The 23,100-nt window shown below is 39.7% G+C and overlaps 1 protein-coding gene across 1 annotated transcript in view; it reads left to right on the top strand.

The window, feature by feature from the left end:
- The window catches only part of LOC132406620 (dynein axonemal heavy chain 5-like), a 180,312-nt gene that overhangs the window by 92,435 nt on the left and 64,777 nt on the right, over positions 1 to 23,100 (top strand). Inside the window, exons 39-48 of the mRNA XM_059992430.1 lie at positions 1,037 to 1,171; positions 2,025 to 2,132; positions 2,665 to 2,818; positions 12,119 to 12,265; positions 12,558 to 12,799; positions 13,368 to 13,544; positions 15,265 to 15,469; positions 16,731 to 16,873; positions 19,939 to 20,073; positions 22,020 to 22,142. Of these exons, the coding sequence (XP_059848413.1) occupies positions 1,037 to 1,171; positions 2,025 to 2,132; positions 2,665 to 2,818; positions 12,119 to 12,265; positions 12,558 to 12,799; positions 13,368 to 13,544; positions 15,265 to 15,469; positions 16,731 to 16,873; positions 19,939 to 20,073; positions 22,020 to 22,142 (1,569 nt within the window). The remainder of the gene's footprint in view (positions 1 to 1,036; positions 1,172 to 2,024; positions 2,133 to 2,664; positions 2,819 to 12,118; positions 12,266 to 12,557; positions 12,800 to 13,367; positions 13,545 to 15,264; positions 15,470 to 16,730; positions 16,874 to 19,938; positions 20,074 to 22,019; positions 22,143 to 23,100) is intronic.

The following is a 23,100-nucleotide window of genomic DNA, read 5'->3' on the forward strand; positions in this document are numbered from 1 at the left end:
GAAGATATAGAGGGAATCAAAAAGAAAGGACTAAAGCTGGCAAAAGGAAAATCTTAAAGGAATTTAGATTTAGGTGCAAAAAATTGTTAAAAACCCAATGGACTGAAAATGGCAAAGAATGCAGAAATGGCAGGGATACCAAATGCATCTCATGCTTTAGAGTAATTAGCCAATGATGAGTATGTGGTAGTGATGGAATGAACAGAGGCTTGGCTTATCAAAGGAAGATGGAAAGAAAATAGCAGTGGTTCTGAAAATTGCATTTGTGACTTTTTTTTTGGAAAAGTGTGGTACAGAAAGACAGCAGTTAGTGCTGTTGTTGCATAACCCATATAAACCGAGTTTCAGTCTTGATCGTGCATGTTGTCTGTGTTTGAAGTTGTACAGTCTTCCCATGATTGCCTGGATTATCCCTGGGTGCACATCCAGAGATATACTGATCAGTTAAACAGCCACAGTAAAAGTGTAGGTAGGTAACAGGATGATTGGGGAGGAGCTGAAGGGCACCGGAGAAGAATGTATTACAAAGAAGCAAGTAGGGCAGTGGGATTGTAGAGAACATTCTGGGAACCAGTATAGACCCTTTAGGCTGAACAACCTCCTTCTATGTTGTCAGGAAAAAAACTGAGAATGTAAAGATTGTGTCACAGAATTGGAAAGGTACCAAAATGACACCCCTGTTCAAGAACAGTGAACTAAAAATAGTAACTATGCGTCAGCCGTTCAGCAGTGGGGTGTAGAAATTTGAGAGGACAAAGTATTATGGACAAGACATGAAAGTTGATAGTGCTCATCAAGAGATGAAGGCATGTCAATCTTATCTGAACTGCTTGGAGGAGATGTATGATTAGGGAGATGAACAATTTTGTTTCAGTTCTCCAGCATCTGCAGAATTTTGCTTTTGATCAAAGTAAAATTCAGCAGAACTTAAAGCCTTACTTTATTATGTCCAAAACTAAAATCACAGACACAGATTAAGTTTATTAAAATTCACTGCAAGCTTTCTCTACCTCATCATCATTACTGTTGGTTTCAGGTCCATTATGATTTTGGACTCCGCAATATCTTGTCGGTTTTACGAACTCTGGGAGCCGTCAAGCGGACCAAGCCTGAAGATACTGAAGCTACCATAGTCATGGGAGTTCTTCGAGACATGAACCTCCCCAAGCTGGTCGTTCAGTTTTCTAGTTACTTGTTTAATTCCACTTTAAGGAAGGTTTTACCTTTCATTTCATAAAATTGGAGATGTGCTATGACCTAGAAATGATATTAGGCACCATTTATGTTTAAGCAATTAATATGCATACCATGGAGCTGGTCCATGGGAGCAAAATTGAGGGAGATGGAATTGTCAGTTCATTAAGAAAGGAAGTTAATGATGAAAAGGAAGTATGCTGCATCACAGTTTGTGATTCTTATCAAAGGTACTGCATTTTTGGCTTATGTGTGGGCAGAAAATGGAGTTTTTGGGATTTACACCCAAGGTCTTTCAACACATCAATACTTCCTAGTTTCGTGCTAGTTACTCTATATGTCCAAACGGAATTTGATCTGAAGTGCATTACCTTGCACTTGTTTGGAATAGATTCCATCTGCACCATTCTCCCTGAAGAAAAGGACTCATGTTTATTTCAGTAAATGTTGGTCAGAAGTAAATAGTCAAGGGAGAAAGTATATGAAAACAGGTAAGCACTCTGCATAATGGTGAGCGTACCATTACATTTTGATAAGAAAGATTCTGGAAACAATCTGTGGGCAACTTAATATGTATCTAATTTCAGTACAACTTTTTGTGCAGATATGCTCTGAACAGGTTCAAACATTTAGATGGACAGAGAATGTTTATAACCCCCTAGTCCAAAAGCAATGGCACTCTCCTGTTGTTTCCGTCAAAAGCCCAAGTGACAAATGGCCTGTAGTTTGTATTCCTATCTAAAGCTGCAGTACCAGATCTGAAAATTTTCTGAATATCAAAGGACTTGACGTGTTTTAAAACATCTCTCACTTCTTACTTTTGGTTCTAGATTGATGAGGATGAACCACTGTTCCTTAGCTTGATAGAGGATTTGTTTCCTGGCAATCAGTTGGATAAGGCCAGATACCCACAGTTTGAAGCAGCTATTGACAAACAGGTATTGGTGATTCATTTAAATTCAAATAGTTCACAAAGGCACAAGACCCATTCTTAGTGCTCAAAACAAAAACTGTGGGTAGCGTAGAGGTTAGTGTAATGCTTTTACAGCACAGTGCTCACCAGTCAGGGTTCAATTCCTGCCACTGCCTGAAAGGAGTTTGTATATTCTCATTGTGTCCACTTGTGTTTCCTCTGGGGGTTCTGTTATCCTCCAATAGTGAGTTGTGGGCATGCTATGTTGGTGTTTGTTGCCCGCCCTGCATAATCCTTGATGATTTGATTTGACACATTTAGCTCTATGTTTTGATGTATGTGAGTCAAATAAAGCTAACCTTTAAAAAATTTTTTTAAACTAAATGAACGTGCTGGATATAACTGATATAATTTCAAAATAGAGGACAAAATTTAAGGAATAGAGGAATAGGAGGAATAAATATTTGAAGAAATTGAACAATTTAAGTAGTGAAGCTGAATCTTGTGAAGAAAATTGGAGCCCAGGAATTTCACAAATACCATTACCCTCTTTTCAGATTGAGGATGCAGGTCTGGTGAAACATGTACCCTGGAAACTGAAGGTTATTCAGTTGTTTGAAACGCAGCGTGTTCGACATGGTATGATGACATTGGGCCCAAGTGGTGCTGGAAAGACAACTTGCATTCACACTCTCATGAAGGCTATGACAGGTAGGAATTAATATAATAATAATCAGTTAAGAAATTGTTATTAGTAAAATGTGGCACATTAACTCAGAAAGAGTAAACAGTGGAAACTACCTCTGGAGTTGGAGATGGGGAGAAGAAGAAAAGGGAGAGAGGTGTCAGAGATGGACCAAGTGAATTTGAAGCAGAGGTGGAAGTTAGAAGGAAAGTTGATAAAATTAATGAGCTCAGCATGGATGCAGGAATCCGTACCAATGTAGACATCACTGTTGCTGAGGAAGGTTTGGGGAGGGGTCCTAGTGTAGGACTGGAACATAGAATGTTTGAAATTGCCAGTGAAAAGGCAGGTATTGCTGGGGCCCATACAGGTGTCCATGACTACACCTTTGGTCTGGAGGAAGTGGGAAGAGCCTAAAGAGAAGTTTGTGAGGGTGTGTTCTTCCAGACAGAAGAGAGTGGTGGTGGAGAGGAACTGGTTGCATCTATTGTCATGCAGAAAGTGGAGGGCCTTAATGTCTTCATGATGCAGGATAGAAGTGTATAGTTATAGGACGTCCATGCTGAAAATAAGATGGTTGGGGCCAGGGAAATGAAACTTGTTGAAGTGGTGGAAAACATCACTTATATGAAGTGTTGCAGATGTAGGTGGGAAGAGACTGCATCAACAGGGACAAAATGTGGATGTTAGTTCAGTGGGGCAGGATCAGGCAGAAAAAATGGGCGACCAGAGCAGTTAAATTTGTGAATCTTGAGCAGGATATAGAAATGGGAAGTATGGAGTTTGGGAATTATGAGGTTGGAGGCTGTAGATGGGAGATCTCCAGAGGTGATAAGGTCGGAGATGGTATGGGAGACAATAGCTTGATACTTCTCAATAACAGCACTGTTATTGTCTACAGGTTTGGTGGCCAGGCTGGGATTGGTACAAAGGAGTATGTTCAGAGGGAGTGAGGTTGGTGAGGAGAGTCAAAAGAGTTGTTGTCTCATTGGCACATACGATCTAGAGTGGGCTGAAAGTCAAGAAGAGGAAGTGGGCTTGAGGAGGTTGAAAAGGGGTCATCACTTGGGGTGGTAGGGAATCCTCACCAAAGAAGTAGACGTGAAGGCAACAGAAAAAGAGCTTGGTGTCATGCGTGTTGTCCTTGTTGAAGTTAAAGGTTCATTTTATTTTCAAAGTATGTACGTATGCAGAATACACCTCTGAAATTTGTCTTCTCTAGATAAACATAGAATACAGAAATACATATAAGTAGTTGAAAGTCCTTCCACCCCTCCCTGCACAGAAAGAAAAAGAAACAGAAACTCATAAACCCAAACTCGCCAATCCCTCCATTGCACTAAAACTAACAGATCACCCAAGCCCTCAGCCCACCAATCCGCAACAAGAAAGAATAGGCAAGTACATGAAAAAACATAGAACTGAAATTGGCCAATATGAACTACAGTCCAATCCATAAATCTCAGAATTTCGACAACATCTCCAAGAGCATTGGGATTCAGACCCTTGAACCAGTGTCCCCTCTGACTCAGACCAGCAGCCTCTCCGATGGCAGCAACTTGGACCAGCAGCCACATCGAGGAAAGCGACATGAAGCAGGAGCCTCTCTGAGAACCACTTGCTCTCCTCCGCATTTGCCTCAATGTCTCAATCTTCCTCAATGTGTTAATCCGCAACAAATGTAATTGATCATGGACCCTCATTTCATCTCTGAGCTTCTCCCCATGGTAGCTCGTGCTGGCATTTCTTTCCTGGAGTTTTCTCAGGGACAGCAGAGTACTAGCTCACTCCATTGAATTACAGACTGTAAGTCACAGGTTCCAACAGTTTCAAAATAAAATTAAGATAAAAAGAATAAGTAGAAGATGTAGAAAAGCTGAAATGATTAACTACCTAGAAGATGCCGCTTGAGGAATTGTTGTTCGCTGGCACCATCTTGACTGTGCAGGTGCAGTGGGGAAAAGGTAAAGCCCTTGCTGAGGACAGAATGCTTTGTTTCAGAGAGGGGAAGATTGTAGGGGCTGGAGACAGCATATGGCAGAGTTTGGAACTGGGCAGAGGGTTGGAAGTGTCAGAGGAAGTGGGGTGGGAGGAAGATGTAAGGAGTGAATGTGGAAACAAGGGCCAGAGAGGAGCTTGAAAGACTAGGGGTAGGTGGGGGGTAGTGGTGGAGAAACAGGAGCAGTAGGACTCAGCAGGAGTGAGAGGGGTCTTGGCCTGGAGGCAGCAGGGGCTGTGGTGTAGAAAGCAGCCATGAGTAGGATCCTGGAAATGTGTGAAAGTCCACACCACTCTCAAATAGGATTTCCTGGAACACTATTTTTCATTAATTCCTATTGAAAGAAACTTTGGTAGAAAATTCCCAGGTTTCTTTTTTCTCCCCCATTAATTAATTTTGGAACACTGACTTTGTCATTTGTTTTCCTCAGCATTGATTAGGAATAGAATGTACAGAAAAGCAGCTTGGCATCACATCATAAAGACACAGTTTCATGTAATATATCAGTAAACATTAGTTTAAGAGTTTATGCTATGTCAGGAAAATGTTCACAATATATTTATCAAAAATAAAACACAATGGAATAAAAGGAAAAGGCTGCATGGATGTGGAATGGGACAAACTATGTTTTGTTTCCTTAAATCAGAAATCTGGATATGAAAGAGATCTCCAGGGATCTTTATCAGGACCATTTTAATATGTGTCCATCAAGTGAAAATACTGAAAACCTGAAAAAAATGTGGAAATGAGATAAGCAATTAATAGGTTGGCAACAGGCTTCCTGAGATCATTGTCAAGCAAATGGAAATGGGCAGATACATGATAAGTAAAACTAAAGGCAATGGGCATCAAAGGGAAGCACTTCAGTTGCTGGAGTCATACCTCCTACAAAGGAAGACAGTTGAGATTTCTTAGTCTATTATCCCAGTCCAGAACATTACTGTTGGAATTTCCACTTCCTTTGCCTTTTGGAAGCTGCTTCACACTGCTCTGCTGATTGCCATGTCTTCCCGATCTGTAGTAATGAGTTCAAAGGGTGAATCTTAGTATAGTAATTGGCTAATTCTAAGAGGGATCGTAATTGTGACATATCCTGTGGCCTTGGACATCCACTAGTGTTTGAAATTTCTCAGCACACTTGTGTAATGCTTTTGCATCAATAGTGTGACAACATTAACTGATGATTGGTTTAAAGGATTCACAATTGTTTTGTCATGCTGTAAACCCAGAACCTTCTAATCTTTTAATCCCTCTTGGTATTTAGGAGATGTTCCTAGTCATCCTCACTGGTAACAATGATGCCATCCAGGTAACTGGGCTGCCCTTGCAGCACCTTGCAGCACATTGCTTTCTGGCAGAGAGCCAGTGCAGATGCTACTCCAGAAGTAAGCCTATTAACACTCCCTTTGTGAGTGTTTATATTGAAAAACACTTTGCACTCTTTTTCTATCTCCATCTGTAGGTAAGCCTCAGCTAAGTTCACTTTGCTGAAGCATTTTCCTACAGAAAGGTTTGGAAAGATATCCTCTATCCCAGGCAGAGGATATTGATATACTTACAGTGCTGGATTGATGGATACCTTAAAAATCACCACAGATCCTGACAGATCCACCCTTCTTGGCTACTGGCACCACTGGTGTTGACCACAAGCTCCACTCAACCTCGGAAAGAAACCTCCATGCAATCTAGCTCACTGGCTACTTTATCATGGCTTCATAAAACTTGGGTATGGCACTTTCATTTACCTATTTAACTTTTGATATGTTTCAGTTTTCCAATACCACCCTTGAACACTGCTGTGGCATCATCCAGTACCTTCCTTAATTCGCTTTCAGTTGATTATTGCAGGGGATGCTGCATGCAAATGGTGGATGGATCTCCAATCAAGTTGTAGTTTTCTCAGCCAATTACACCCCCACATTACTAGCCATCCTATTATTTACCACATACAAGCCCAATGTGGCTTGTTGGTTGTTGTATTCCACTGTTATGAATGGCATTACCAAATTTTGTTCGTGCTTATTTTCATTCCTGACTGCAACTCGCTTGTGTTTCTGGCTGCTGTTTCTATAGATACAGTGATTTCAATCGTTCTTTTCAATGTGAGTTATGCTTCAGTTAGGAGCCAATTTTGAAAGCTTTCTTGTAAGATTCTACAAACTACGTAATCTCACAGTGCATCATTAAGCTTATCACTGAACTAACAATGCTCAGATAATTTCTTCATTTCAGCCATGTACACTGAAGTGGATTGCCCTTCCTTTCCATTCTGCTTATGAAATCTAAAGTGTTCTGCAAAAAACAACTGTTTCAGTTCTAAATGTTCCTGCATTACTTTCATGATATCAGCAAAGCTCATTTTGACTGATTTGGTTGGAGCAATTAAACTTCTAATATATTCCATTCTCTTATACCTTTTGCACTTGGTAACACTGGCACTTGTTTTTTATTTGCTTCAAAATACTGTTCAATTTGTTCAGTTATCCATCAACCAGTTACCTTTCGTGCAATTGAATGTGTCTATCTTTTCAATACAGCTAGCTACTCCTGCTTTTCAAAAAAATATATTATCATCACCCAGTATCCACTGTTTATAAACCCATGAATTTTGTCTGTTTTCTGCCTTTTTTAAAAAAAAACCTTAAATGTCTTTCTTCCCCTTCCGAAGAAGAAAACAATGTGTTCCGTTATTTTTGACTTGAATGTCTCTGCTGTGCTTCAACAGGTAGGTAGCCATCTCAGGTTTGTTTTAAAACTTCTTCGTTACTGCTGTTATGTTTAGTAACTTCAGAAACTAATTGATGGAAAAACACAGGAACCCAGGGAATGTGTACGTTTCATTTTTACTTTTGCGGTTAATGATGTGGTGGCGCAAAAATGTATGCCATTCACATACTTTTACATATAACCCATAATTAATTATTTACACAAATAAAGAATGCTTAATCAAACAATACATTTATAATATTACTGATATATTAAATACACAACAAGTACATACAGTAGCTATAGTTGCACATCAGAGGCTGGGCACTTTGTGAATCACCTCTTGTTACAGCCCTAGGTCCTTTCCACCACTTACAAGAAGCATGATTGGATACTCTTGACTTGCCTGGATGAATTTAGGACAAAGCTGCCCTCATGATTGTCATTCCATCGCTTACATTAAATATGAACTCCTTACACTCTTTGTGCTTGTTGGCTGAAATGTATATCATCCACAAAATGCAGTGGGTTATTCAGATAGGCCACTCCTTCTGCATCTGCTAAATCCATGTCCTCTATTGCCAAGAGGGACTAAGGCAGCAGATGCATGGGACACCTCCTCCTACAGGTTCCCTGTCAAGTCACAGACTACACACACTATCCTGACTTGAAAATGTATGGCTGTTCCTTCATCCCCTGTGGTTTGAAGTCCTGGAACTCCTTCTGACAGCACTATACTTGCCAGTGAGGGCCAGATCCTGAAAATGAGCGTCAGTGAAGTTTCATCAGCACTTTATACTTACCACTTAGCTGTCAGTGTTCACCTTTCGGCTAATGCTTCCCACTGCCTTTAGTGAGTGTGCCTCGTGAACCTTCTGGTCTCCTACATCTCTCCTCTCTTTGCAGTGAAGCCTTCATTGTACCATTGGAGAGGCTTCCAACTCACTTTCACCCTTGTGATGTTGGAAATATTCAAATCTGTTGACTTCCATTATCAATTCAACTGTATTTGAGTCCACAATAAACATCTATTTTAAATAACACTTTTTTACTCAAGTAATGTTCTGTGATACAGTTTTTCTTTAAGTTACTGACTTCCTCACTTATCGCTTTTTACTGAACAACAAGTTGATTTACAACACACTTAAAGATTGCTGGGTGCCATAATCCTGTTAAAGAGTAATCTGCATGCCGCCTGTACCAAGGTTTAATTACATATTTTGGGCCACCTGCCCATTTTCTGGTAGTCCCTCCAATTTACCAGGAGCAAACTTTCAAAGGGTAACCTGAAGAAAGATTTCATAATGCTTCACCGCCAGTTTTCCATAATTCTGGACAATAGGGGCCAGGCACTTTGCTGAACCAATTCAACAACAAATTTAATGTATTTTTTAGATTTGGAGATACCGCACAATAAGAGGCCCTTCCAGCCTATCAACTCGGATAGCCTCAGTTCCTAGTCTCATGCAGTGTATGCGGACATAGAGCTGAGTTCCCTCCATTAGGTGATTATATGGCCTTATTTGATCTCCACATTGATAATTCTGTTGAGGCTTGTGTTGAACTATGAAGTTAAATTATATTAATTTATTTCTGTGAGGAACTGATATGAGCTGTTCAAACACACTCAGTAGCCACTATATTATGTATACCTGTACACCTACACATTAATGTAAATATTTGATCAGCCAATCATGTGGCAGCAACTCAATGCATAAAAACATACAAACATGGTCAAGTAGTTCAGGCCATACATCAGAATTGGGACGAAAAATGATCTAAGTGACTTTGACTTATAGAATGATTGTTGGAGCCAGACGGAGTGAGTTGAGAAATGCTCAGAGACTGCTTGATCTCATGGGATTTTCATGCACAACAGTTTCTAGAGTTTATGGAGAAAGGTGCTGAAAAGGAAAGAAAATCCAATGAGCACCAGTTCTGTGGTCAAAAATGCCTTGTTAATGAGAGTGGTCAGAGGAGAATGGCCAGACTGGTTCAAACTGAAAGGAAGGTAACAGTGCCCCTCTGTTGCTTGAGGTAGAACATGGATGTTGTGCCCTAGCTGAATTCGTTGTTGATGCAGCACCATCTGCGGCTGATGAGACCAATGCAAGAGTGGCAGTTTCTGTTGCAAAGATCACATCTATAAGTCATCTCAGCACTGCTGGAGCTACAGTGTTCCTTTCTGTGGGCCTGTTTGTCTTCTGTCACTTTCAGGAATTGTCCTTCATCTGAATTAAGGAATTGTTTTCAGATGCTTCTCCACCTGGTGTGGTTGGCTGCAAGTTCCTCCAGGACCCAATGTTAATATCTGGCACCGTCATGTCCTGTTTGCAGACGTTCTGTAGCATATTGCAGGTGGCCAACGGTTCTCTTGCCTAAAGACAACTCGTGTAGAGGATGTCCTTTGGGATGCCGCCATCCTGCATGCAGCGGACGTTGCCCAGCCAGCGCAGCCTGTGCTGCTGGAGCAGGTTGTACACGATAGGGAGGCCAGCACAAGAGAGAACCTCAGTATTGTGTACTCTCTCCAGGAGATGCCCAAGGCATCTTAAATGGAAGGTGTTGAGCCTTCTGTCCTGCTTATCATGTGATGTCCAGGTCTCGCTGCCATACATATAGCAGTGTGCTGGTGATACAAGCTTTACACACCAACATGTTTGTTTTGATTGAGGGTTTGGAGTTCTCCTAGACCGGGGGTCGGCAACCCGCGGCTCCGGAGCCACATGTGGCTCTTTTACGTCTGTGCTGCGGCTCCCTGTTGCTTTGGGAAATAATTGGTTGTGGCGACCCTTTTCCTGGCACATCCGAACCGACTCACAATTAGATAGCCTACGGGGGTTTGCGAGCACAGAGCTTTGGAGCCTCTGCGCCATGGGGGGCAGGTTGAGGGAGACTTAAAAGTGAGGCTGAAGATTTCGAATAAAGTTTTTTCCTTCGACTGCAGTTACCGACTCCGTGTCGTAATTTTAGCGCTGCGTGTAGCACACCGCTACATGGTCAGTATTTAATTAAAATGTATTTTATGTTAGTTTGTTAGTTTTTGAAATGTAAATCTAAATTTGAAGATTATGGTGATCTTGTACAATCTAAATAAGACGTTGTGGCGACCCATTTCCTGACACATCCAAACCGGCTCACAATTAGCCAGCGTTCAGGCTAAGGGAGATAGCCTACGGGGGTTTGTGAGTATGTGTCTTTTGCAGCATCCGCGCCCATGGGGGGCGGGTTGAGGGAGGCTTAAAAGCAAGGCTGTTTAGTTCGAATAAAGCTATCTTTGACTGCAGTTTACTGACTGCGTGTAGCAACCGCTACAACGTGTTTTTATCGCTGGCTGTCCAGAGGGGAGGTGCTGAAACGCTTTGTCGCGTGTCTGGAAGAAGTGAAAACTTTCCTGGGCAGCAAAGGGCTCACCTTTCCTGAGCTGGAACAGCCAGAGTGGCTGGAAAAGCTACACTTCATGGTAGACATGACAGCGCACCTGAACACGCTGAACACAGCTCTTCAGGGGAAAGGACGTACAGCCCTGCACATGTTGGAGAATGTTTTGGCATTCGAGCGCAAGTTGACGTTGCTTGCCAGAGATTTACAGAAAGGCACATTGTCTCACTTCCCCAATTTGAGAGAGTTCAAACAAGGTCACGACATGATAAATTCGGAGTATTTACATTCTGCAATCATCGCAATGCAAACATCGTTTGGGAAACGCTTCTCTGAGTTCAGAGAGGAAAAAAACACATTATCCTTCCCGGTCACTCCCCTAAGCATCGATCCATCCCTACTGAATACGACTGCATTGTCAGGTGTGAGTCAACCTGAACAAGTATGATAAATATTTTAATTGCCTATTATTTTGTATATTCATATGTTTTCATTGTTCAGTGAAATAGTCCTTTTATTTTTCAGGTTTGCTGCTGGCGGCAAATTTAAGTTTGGCGTTTTTCATAAATACAAGAAGGACTCAAATAGACGTTGAGTATTTTACTTAAAAGTAACCTTCAACCCAACGTCTTTTTTTCGGAGTTCAAAATGTTTTTGTTGCATGCAGAAATGTAATTTCGTTTTCTCTGCAGGAGTTCATCAATTTCATAAATGCAACACATTATAGTTTGTTTATACATAGCATAAAGGCAAAACAAAACGTTGTATGCAGTGTTATTTCATTTTAAATGTCAAACAGGTTTTGCGGCTCCCAGTGTTTTCTTTTCTGTGGGAAACAGGTCCAAGTGGCTCTTTCAGTGGTAAAGGTTGCTGACCCCTGTCCTAGACTTATGTAGTGAGGCAACAGTAACTCAAATAACCACACATTACAACAGGATGTGTCAAAGAGCATCTCTGAATGCAGAACACATCAAACCTTGAAGTGGATGGGCTACAGTAGCAGAGGACCACAAGCATAAACCAAGTGATCACTTTATTATGTATTTTCTGAAATGTTATAACTGGCGAAAAGAAGATATTTGCAGGAGCTTCAGTAAGTTCAGGAATTTAATCCAAGCCCTGGTGGTAGAAAGTCTAGTGTATTTACTTGTGTTTCTTGGTTACTATCACTTGATTAATCACTATCACTGTTGGAAGACCGTAACTCCTTCTTCAGACTCTTGTTGCCTTTGTTTCCCAGAATGTGGTCAACCTCACAGAGAGATGCGAATGAACCCTAAAGCAATTACAGCTGCTCAGATGTTTGGTCATTTAGATGTAGCCACCAATGACTGGACTGATGGAATATTTTCAGCATTGTGGAGAAAAACCCTCAGGGCCAAGAAAGGTAAGAGAATGTCTGGGGAAGTAGAATGTCAGGGTGTGGGCAGTGGAGTTTATTCACAGAGATTGATAGATTTTGGATAATTAGATATTTTTATTAGAAAATGGCACTGGAAAAAAAAGATTAAGCTAAATAGCCCAATCCTGCTTCAATTTCTCATATGATTATATAATTTTGCATAAGGATATAAAAAGCATTCAGTTCTATAAAATATTAATATTTTATTTGCCTTATTACATGTTGAAATTGTTATTAAATATCCTGTTCATTTAATTCTACCTTGCATGTGCTGTAGGCGAACATATTTGGCTAGTACTGGATGGTCCTGTTGATGCTATTTGGATAGAAAATCTTAATTCAGTTCTTGATGACAATAAAACCCTTACTTTGGCAAATGGAGACCGTATTCCAATGGCCTCAAGTTGCAAGATAGTTTTTGAGCCCCATAACATTGACAATGCTTCTCCTGCCACTGTTTCCAGGAATGGGATGGTATACATGAGTTCTTCTGTACTTGACTGGAAGCCTATTTTGGAGGTCAGTGACTACAACTTAAACAGTAATTAGAAAAACCTTTTGAGGCATACAGATAGAATGATAAAAAACTTGGTTTAGTTTGTCTTTAGATTAACAGAAATAGCTTCTTATTTCAATATAGATGTTAAAGTCCAGAAAAACCTTTACAAGGTTAACCACAAAGCTGAGTTTGTGCACTGTATTAGTAGGTTAGTTAAAGTCTGTCCCGAGCCTTATAGGCTCATCGGGCCAGTGCTTACGCTGGTTTCCGTGGCGTGAAGCGACTGAGAGTATGAGGCTCTTCCCCCCTCCCCCCCACCGATAGGACGCCAGTCTATTGTGAGATTTGTTATTAGTATGTTGACAAAGCTTATTTTATGTCAAGGTAAACTGTAAAAAAAGTTCTGTGTAAATTGGACATACTGTATTTAATGTAATAATAACAGAACCTGTGCAAGCATGTCTTTAAATGATTTAATTTTCTTATTGATATGGGTAAAAAAATATAAGTTTATGACCCAAAACACTGCTCTATTGTCAAGCATCTGATAACTGTAAATGGAACTTAGTTATTACTTTCTTTCCACAGCATTGGTTAATGTTACGTTCACAACATGAAGCTGAAATTCTCAAGAAGTTGTATGCAACTGTCTTCCCAGAACTTTATCGTTTTAGCATACAGTCCTTAAATCAAAAGATGGAGACGCTTGAAGCCTTTGTCATTATGCAGAGTATTAATATGTTACAAGGTCTCCTACCACCCAAGGTATCTTCTTCTTAGCCTCTATCAGGGTTGAGTATGTTTTGCTTCCAGTTGGTTTTGTGGATTCTGAGGAGATTAGTGTAGTGCATGCTGAAGTCCCTGACTCTTCCACAATTAGACCGAGAGGTGACTATTAGGGTGGGTAGTTTATGAGGTAGTGCCCTCCTTCCACTGATTACACAGGTCCTAAGTGTGTAATCTTGAGGTTATCAACACCAGGATGAATACTTTCCTCCTGCTGGAGCAGTCATTGTTGTGTGGATGTTGCACTTCTAAAGAAGTTAAGAGCACATTCTTGAATCTTTTTCTCTGTTTAATAATCTTCTACAACAGATCTCACATTAACAGTCGGTTTCAGGCACATGAAAGACATGGTTCAGAATTTAATTTAACTAATAAAAGCATCATAATACTGCTAAACAATGCAGGAAGTATGTTTGGTTCCCACACTAACTGTAGAGTCGAGATTAATAACAATAACCCATTGCTCTGGTCAGCATCTACTAACAGAGTGGAGTTACTCCTGTTCTGAGACACTCGGCCATTTACTATGGCAACCAACTAAACAACTGAGGGTCTCCAACACTAAATACCAACTCCAAAACATGTTTTGCCCAAAATGCCAACTGAAAGTAACTGAAAGTTTCACTGCTGACTATTAAATCTAAAATCCATGGTGATGAGACATGCTGTGGTGTCTGCCAGATTTTCCCATTATGTGAAACAGATCAGTAACTTCCCAGGAGAAATGGCAAACCTTCTGAAAATGGCAATTTTATTAGACTACAATTATGCCTAAAATCTCTGAGAATTGCCCTCTAATCTCGCTCAAAGTATTTTCTAGTAGCAACATAGAAACATAGAAAACCACCAGCACAATACAGGCTCTTCAGCCCACAAAACTGTGCCAAACATGTCCCGACCTTAAAAATTACCCAGGATTACCCATAGTCTTCTAGTTTTCTAAGCTCCATGTACCTATCCAGGAGTCTCTTAAAAGACCCTATCATATCTGCCTCCACCACTGTCGCCGGCAGCCCATTCCACGCACTCACCACTCTCTGCGTAAAAAACTTACCCCTGACATCTCCCCTGTACCTACTTTCAAGCACCTTAAACTGTACCTTCTCGTGCTAGCCATTTCAGCCCTGGGAAAAAGCCTTTGACTATCCACACAATCATGCCTCTCATCATCTTATACACAGTAGTGGATGAATATTTGTGCATAGCATATTTGTGCTCATAATTCAGAAGAATGATATAGCTATGGAGCACCAAGTTATTACTACCAAAAACAAATAACGTTTTTTTAGGGGATTTAATTTTTGTTGTTAAAACTGTTAAAAATAAATGACTGTTTATTGGTCGCTGCACACCATCGTGAATGGAATTTTATTCTCAATTACATCAATTGAACTTTTAGTCTGGTAATGCAATACGGAAGCCTGCTGTTTCTTTTGTTAATAATAGTTTATTGTTGATTGTAATTGTAAACTGGACTACCAGCAATGTTGTTAACCCCCCAAGAATGTGTAGGAGTGGGATATTTACAGGCAGGTGGGCACTCCCGATTAACATGGCCAACTGTAAATAGTGATTGTAATACGAGGAATGACTAGGGCGGTAACCTTGAAGTTTAGACTTGGTGTACAGTGACTGTGTTTGTGGCTGTCTTTTTAAGTTGAAACTATTCTCCATTGTATCATGGAACATAATATTTTAGGAGCAGACTGGCGAGTTCGACCAACAGGTACTGGAACGGTTGTTTACCTTTGGCCTCATGTGGAGTGTTGGTGCCACCCTAGAGCTGGATGATAGAAAACGGATGGAATATTGGCTGAGAAATCAAGCTTCTATCAAATTAGATATGCCAGAAATGTCTTACCTTGGTGAAGAATCAATGTTTGACTACCTTGTAGACCCCAATGGTGAGTCACTTCTAGTTTTTAGCAGGTGGGGAGAAGATATTGTAAGTCTGGAATATATGATGGATACTTATTGCTTGGAAATTCTACCATAGAGTTAATGACCAAGAAGGGATATTGGGCTGATACAAAAGAATATTGGAGGTCTTTGCCCTGGCCCTGGTCCCTTTTATCTCTAAGAGCTCCAAAGGGTCTGAAGAGAGTTTTCTTTATCTCCCACAACAGCTGCCTCTGGGAGATATCCAAACGCTCAGTCAAAACAAAAGCAATAAACTGAGTACATTTGAATTGCATCGCTGAGAAGTGCAGTGTCAGCATACTCAATGGTAACCTTCAAAAAGCTGATATCTGAATGCTTGAAGAAGAAAAATATGGTAATATAAGCAAAGAGATAGTGAGTGGGATTAATTGGTATGTTACGGAGTCTATGCCTATTTTACTAATTGAATTATCTCATTTTGTGCTCTGTTACTTTACGGTAATCTAGTTTCCTGAATAGAATGAAATTAAACAAATAAAACTTGACGATAACTAATTCAGTAGTATCAACATGTCTGTAAGTGCCTAACAATAACTTGTTCATCTTTTGTGATAAATCTCAGTCATTCATTTAGCAATTGCTTTGTTTTACAGGTTACTCGGTAAATTTATTGAAATAACATGGAAATAAGTCACCTTACATTAAAAAGTTGCATCAGTTGTTTCTTTGCAGTTGTGTTTATGTTAAAGCATTTCTTAGTGATGTTGGCCTTCATAGTGCAAGGGTTTGAATGCAGGATGCCATAGTAAAGGTGTCCAGGCCTTGATGAGATTTCACTTTGAGTATGGACTCCTTATCCAAAGAAGGATATTGTGTTGATAGTAGTTTTAACATAGCAAGAGAGATTGACAGGATTGAGTTTGTATTTGCCAGAGTTTAGTGGATTGAGAGGAGACCTCACTCTTACAAAATGCTGATGGGACTGGACAATCTAGCTATAGGATATTCCTGATTGCTGAAAACTAGCACTCACAGCCCGAGGTGTGCAATTTAGAATTGGTATGAGAAATTTCTTCACACAGTAAGAGATAAATCATAGAATTCTTTGTTGCACAAAGCAGTTGAGGCCTAATTATTAAGTGCATACAAGAAGGATTTAGATCCCATTCCTATGGGTAAGGAATGGGGAGAAAGCAGGAACGGTATACTGGATTTGGCAATAGACTCAAAGGGCTGAATGGCTTACTCCTGTTTTCTTTGATTTTATATTTCTGTGTTTCACAGGGAATTGGATACACTGGAACACACAGGTAGAAGAGTACATTTATCCAATAGATACCATTCCAGAATACGGATCAATTCTCGTGCCAAATATTGATAACATCAGGACTAATTTTCTCATTCATATTATTGCTAAACAGCGCAAGGTATTTCAAACATACTACCTACTACTGGTTGGTTTGTAATAACTACTTATCATATGGGAGTAGAAATACAGGGCATAGGATATCAACACTAGTTGAAAATCATAAACAAGGGAAAGTCTGCAGATGTTGGAAATCCAAGCATCACATACAAAAGCTGAAGGAATTCAGCAGGCCAGGCAGCATCTATGGAAAAGAGTAAACAGTTGACATTTCAGGCCAAGACCCTTCATCAGAACTGGATCGTAATTCAGATTCTTCCTGCATTAGGGCAGAATTCATAATGCAGATCTTTCCTGCATCAGAGCAGAGTTCCATTCCTGGGCAGTTCACAAGTTGGAAATACAGCTGCAAACTGAGTTCCCAGGTATCAGAGATGCTTGCAGCCCCTCAGCTAGCGAGCAAGTCCATCCTGCCAATTTACCAAATGCTGGTTTATTATATATGGGCTGTGCATAAGTCAGATGTTCATAAACTGGGGAGGACCTGTAATGTAAAATAAAAGCAGAGAACACTAGAATAACTTGGCAGGTCAGATGGCACCTGATGACAGCCATTCATGGAATCCAGTAAAGTGAAAAAAAAATAGATTTTACATTGTAGAAGGGGGAAGGGATAGAGAGGACAAAGTCATGAAGTATAAACCAAGATTGTCTAGGTGATACAATACATTTGGTGTCATCTAGTTAGTAAATGAGTGAGATCAGTTGTGAGGGCCTCTGTCAGTCAGAGTTGACTGTGGATATTGTGTCCTAGCTGTCTAGGTACAAAGCCCGGACAGTACAATATGGGGAGCAAGTTGTTGCCCATGTAGTAAGCTCTCCCTCTCTGTGCGACTGATCAACCCGTACCAGCAGCCTTGAACTCAATGTAGGACTCCAGCTCTGGATTTTTCCCTCTGGATTTACTCCGGAAGCCTTCCCCATGAGTGGGTATCGCCACAAGGCAGCGGAGATTTGAGATCAGAGTTTTCCTTTTCCTAGATGAGCTGCCAATCATGGCTGATGAGTTCCATCTGCCTGAAGTGACTGGTTTTAAATGATATCAGTTAAAAAGAAAATACAAAATGACCTGCTGGAACTGTGAGATGCAGACATTGCTAAAAATCTGAAAGTAAAGAGAATGCTGGAAACACCCAGCATATCAGGTAGCATCTGTGAAGAGAGGAAAAACTGAGATGAGGTGAATAACTTTCTGAAATTGTTGAGTTCTAAGGATTGCAGTGTTCCCAGTCAGAAGTTGAGCTGCTGGTCCTCGAGCTCTTTTTGAGATTTGTTGAATCAGTGTAGGATGAAGGCAAAATGGCCAGAAAGGGATAGGGTGAAGAATTAATGTGTAAAGTGCTCAGGGATGAACTTTTGTACTTAAGCGAAATGTTCTGCACCAATCTGCCTTTTGTTTCTCCAGTGTAACTAACTAGATAGCACCAGCAGAATGGCATCACTTGGATAGTCTTGCTCTCCAACCTTTATTCTTTCCACCCTTCCTTCTCTGCAACTTGAAAGCCACTTGTTTTCTGATGAAACTGCATTGACTGAAATTTTAAGTGTATTTCTCTCTCCACAAATGGTGCTCTTTTAGTTTCAGATTTCCAGCATCAGTAGTTTTGATGTTTAACAGATATAATGTATATTTTATTCCACAAGCTGGAAATACATTATAGCCTGTGCTTTGCATGCCATCTCATTCTGCTGTCTTAACATCCTCTTGAGTGAATTTAAGGTTTTCACTTCCATAATGATGCATGGAAAATCATTTTTAGCACAGCTCAAGTTATGAAAGAACTTAGTGAAATATTGATTTCAATGGGGATAGTGCAGTTGTGGATATCAAGATCAAGGATTAACTTTATTTGCCATATACATGTATATGTAATAGGAATTTGCAGTGGTGTGTTTGCAAGACATGCAGCAAAAAGGCAACATTCAGCAATTATAAAGAATAAGCAGTTATATTAAAATAAAGTTTGAGGTTAATCTGCAGATACGTAATAAAATGTGTATAAATGCATAAATACCAGCATATAATTATAATGTGAGCAGTATTATAACAAGTTACAAGTGCTTACAGTGCAGTAACTGAGGAAATAGAGAGTGTGGGGTTTCATGGGGGATTAACAGCCTAAGGGAAAAAACTTTTAACATGGCGTGAAGTTCTTACTTTAATAGTGTTTTATTTTAATTTTGTTTTTAATAATATTGTTTTAATAGAGTAAAGAAATTATGTTAATATTTAAAAAATTGGTTTTATTTAGTTTAATGTTTTATATTTATACATTAATGTTATATCTTTGCCTAACTTAATTTTTGTATTTAATTTTAATATAATTTTTAAATATATTTTTATCACCTACTTAATTTTTAACTGCTTAAAATGCTTCTGAATGTCTGATACATTTAAAAGCTTAAAGATCCATAACATTTTTGGTGCTGGCAAAGCTGGAGAGAAGCTTTTGCCACTTTCAAAGCTTCTAAGGGCTTTTCTACAGTGTACTGATAGCCCTGCAAAAAAAAAATAGTGAAGTAGTTCCCTGTTTCCTTACCATGATAGAAAGGCTAAGTTCTCTCTACCATCAGTGACACTGGCTTCTGGTCTTGCATCATGATACCTATTAGTTCAGGTTCATCTAATTAAAGTATTTTTAGTGGGTGGAACATTAGGGGGGAGGGTAGGTGAACTACACGAGAAGGGAACTAAAGTTCTGTAGAAGTCAATATTAAACTGCTTGCTATGGTCTTATTTTGGTGGCTTCCAGTCCTTAGCTCAGGTGTTTTTTTGGGTTCCAGTAGTATCTTTTCATATCCTAAATGCCGCTTTCATGTCAGTGTTTGTACCTTTAGGGGTGAAAACTATGGCAATTTTGATTTGGCAAATTAACTTTTCTTCAAGTATTTTCATTGAGAAATTTTGCCCATTCTTGGTGCCTACATGAAAACCCTGACTCTCCTTCTAGAGGGAAGCCTAGCAGTTAATTAATTTCCTAATCCTTTTTCTTAATCCTAATCCATTTTTCTTAGGCTATGAGAAAATATTGAACGGTGATAGCTTTCATTGATCTCTTTTCACAGGGTGTACTTTTAATTGGTGAACAAGGAACTGCTAAGACGGTGATCATAAAAAGCTACCTATCCAAATACAACACTGAGACTCACCTGCCCAAAAGTCTTAATTTTTCCTCAGCCACTACACCTCTACTGCTTCAGGTAAGGAGCAAAAATAAATTAATATGCTTTTACCATATTTCAGCTATGTAGTATGGATCCTGGGGCAGTAATTGTTCCTTTCAATGTTGTCACCTCTTGAAGGATTGTTTGGTGTGACTATCTGTAAGCTTATGATCAGGGATAGATGGAAAGTTCCAGAGAAGCTGTTTTGGAGAATAATTCCTGTTATCTCTATTATCTGTTTCATGAACAAAATACCTTTGATTATTATTTAAATTGCATTAATTCTAGCATCATAGTAAGTAAGTAAGGTACTAAGAGAACATTGAATATTAAGTTTATTGGTGAACTATTTATTGCACATTTGATTTTGCAGTAGCTCCAGTAAAGTTATCATGATTCTTATTCTTGCATAAGTATCCCTTTGTTACTGTGATAAGCAGGTGAACTACAGATCTTGTTGAAAATACTGTAGCTTATAAAATGCAAGAATAAATTAAAAGTCTTTAAAAGTAATTAAAAGTAATTCGTGTAAAAGCTAATTCAACTGGAGATGCTCGAATTTACAGCAACAATTTGCTGAACAAATTCAGAGCTGATACAGGGTTTTGACTCAAAACGTTGATGATTCTTTTCCTCACGCAGACACTCCTCAACCTGCGGAGTTCTTCCAGCAGATTGTTTGTTGTTATTGAATCAATATCTGTCTCAATTCCTCTCTGATTCCATTTCACTGCCCATCTTTTAGTATTAACTTTGCTTTTTAAAGTTAAGTTGATCAGCTGGTTTGAGATCTGTTTCTCCATTCAGTAACAACTGAAATCTGGGCTTCTGAATCTTCCTCTACAACAAGATCTTTGCTTTCCTCATGAGGTGACAACAGTTGGTGTGGATCGGGAAAATCTACACTGGTGCACCTCAAGGATGCACGTTTAGCCCATTGCTCTACTCTCTCCACACCCATGACTGTGCGACTAGGGACAGCTCTAAAGCCATCTACAAAGTTGCAGCTGACATAACTATTGCTGGCAGATGGTGATGAGGAGGCGTACAGGAGTGAGATAGGTCAGCTGGTTGAGTGGCGTTGTACCAACTACCTTGTACTCAGTGTTGATAAAACCAAGGAACTGATTGTGTATTTCAGGAAGGTGAAGTTGAGGAAACACACACCAGACCTCATTGAGGGATTAACAGTAGAAATGGTGAGCAGTTTCAAGCTCCTTGGTGTCAACATCTCTGAAGATCTATCCTGGACCCAACATATTGATACAATTACAAAGAAAGCATGGCAGCAGCTCTATTTCATTATGAGTTTGAGTAGGTCACCAAAGACACCACAAATTTCTACCGATGCACACTGAAGAACACTCTAACTGGTTGCATCACCATCAGCTATAGCATATGACCGGAAATAGATGCAGAAAATTGCAACTCAGTCAGCTCTATCATGGGCACCATCCTCGCCAACATTGAGGACATCTTGATAAGGTGATACCTGAAAAAGATGGCATCAATCATTAAGGATCCCTGACACCCAGGAATGTTGTCTTCTCATTGCTACCATCAGGGAGGAGGGACAGGAGCCTGAAGACAGACAGTCAACATTTTGGGAACAGCTTCTTCCCTTATGCTATTATATGTCTGAACAGACAATGAACCAACCAAGGAAAACTACATCACTCTTTTTACACTACTTATATAATATTTTCTTACTGTATTTTTACATATTGCTCTGTACTGCTGCTGCAAAACATTAAATTCAATGACATATACCAGTGATATTAAACCTGACTCTGATTCCAAATCAGCTTAAAGGGAAGCATAATGGACTGCAGATGCAGGAGTCTGGACCAAGTTCTGTGTTAAATCTGGATAATGGAATTGGACATTTTCAAAGAGTTTTAGATCATATGCTAAACAGCTGAGGAGCCCATTAGAATTTTCAAATGTCAGATTAACTATGTGTATTTTGACTTTTTCACCAGAGAACTATTGAAAGTTATGTGGACAAAAGGATAGGAAACGTTTATGGACCTCAAGCTGGAAAAGCAATGACTGTGTTTATTGATGATATAAGCATGCCTATTATTAATGAGTGGGGTGATCAGGTAAGAAAAAAATTAACATCAGTTTTCTTCTCCGTTGTCAATTTTTGTATCAGCTTGTAATAGTCTTGTTGACTTGTTGACAAGACTGTATTTGGTTAAATGATGTAGTTACTTTTCAATGTGTACTCCTAGTGACCAGGTTAGAATTGGTGGTTATGTGTCACCCTCACATTTTTTCCTAGCATTAACTGGACTATTTGTAGTAGCAACTTTGGATGTAAGATTGGATAAACAGGGGCAGTTTCTCCTGGAGTGATGGAGGCTGAGAGTTGACTTTATGGAAATTTAATAATCATAAAAGTCTGTAATTATCCACCCTATCTACGGCCCTCATGATTTTATCTCTATAAACTGTGTAGAGATTATAGAGATAAAATCATGAAGGGTGTAGTTGGCTAGATAAATACATCCTTTTATCTAGAGGAAGCAAGCTAAAAAATAGAGGGCATAGATTTAAGTTGAGAGGGGAGGAATTTATAGGGAACCCAGGGGACAGGATGGTGGTAGGTAGATGGAATGGACTGCCAGAGGAGATAGTAGAAGAAGGCACAATTGCAACATTTCAAAAATATATATTTGGATAGGTACATAGACAGGAAAGGTTTAGAGAGATATGGGCCAACCATAGACAAATAAGTTCATGATTAATTGTCATTGAGCCATACATGAAACACCATGAATATAGCCAAACGAAACAGCATTATGCTGGGGCCAAGTTGCAAAACACAGTACCAACAGTCAGACACAACACAAGGCACATATAACACATATAAGTACACATAAGATATCAGTAAAATACAGTCACACAAAAAAATATAGTCCAAGATCCTGAGTCCATGAGTATTGTAGGAGTCTGCAGTCCAACACAATCCAGCTTGTCTTCTGCACACTGAACACTAGGGGACAGCAGTAAATCCAGCTTGGACACTACGCTGAACTGCCTCTGGTGGAAAGCACC

The sequence above is a fragment of the Hypanus sabinus genome, chromosome 17 (assembly GCF_030144855.1).
Source record: "Hypanus sabinus isolate sHypSab1 chromosome 17, sHypSab1.hap1, whole genome shotgun sequence".
In the NCBI taxonomy this organism is placed as follows: domain Eukaryota; kingdom Metazoa; phylum Chordata; class Chondrichthyes; order Myliobatiformes; family Dasyatidae; genus Hypanus; species Hypanus sabinus.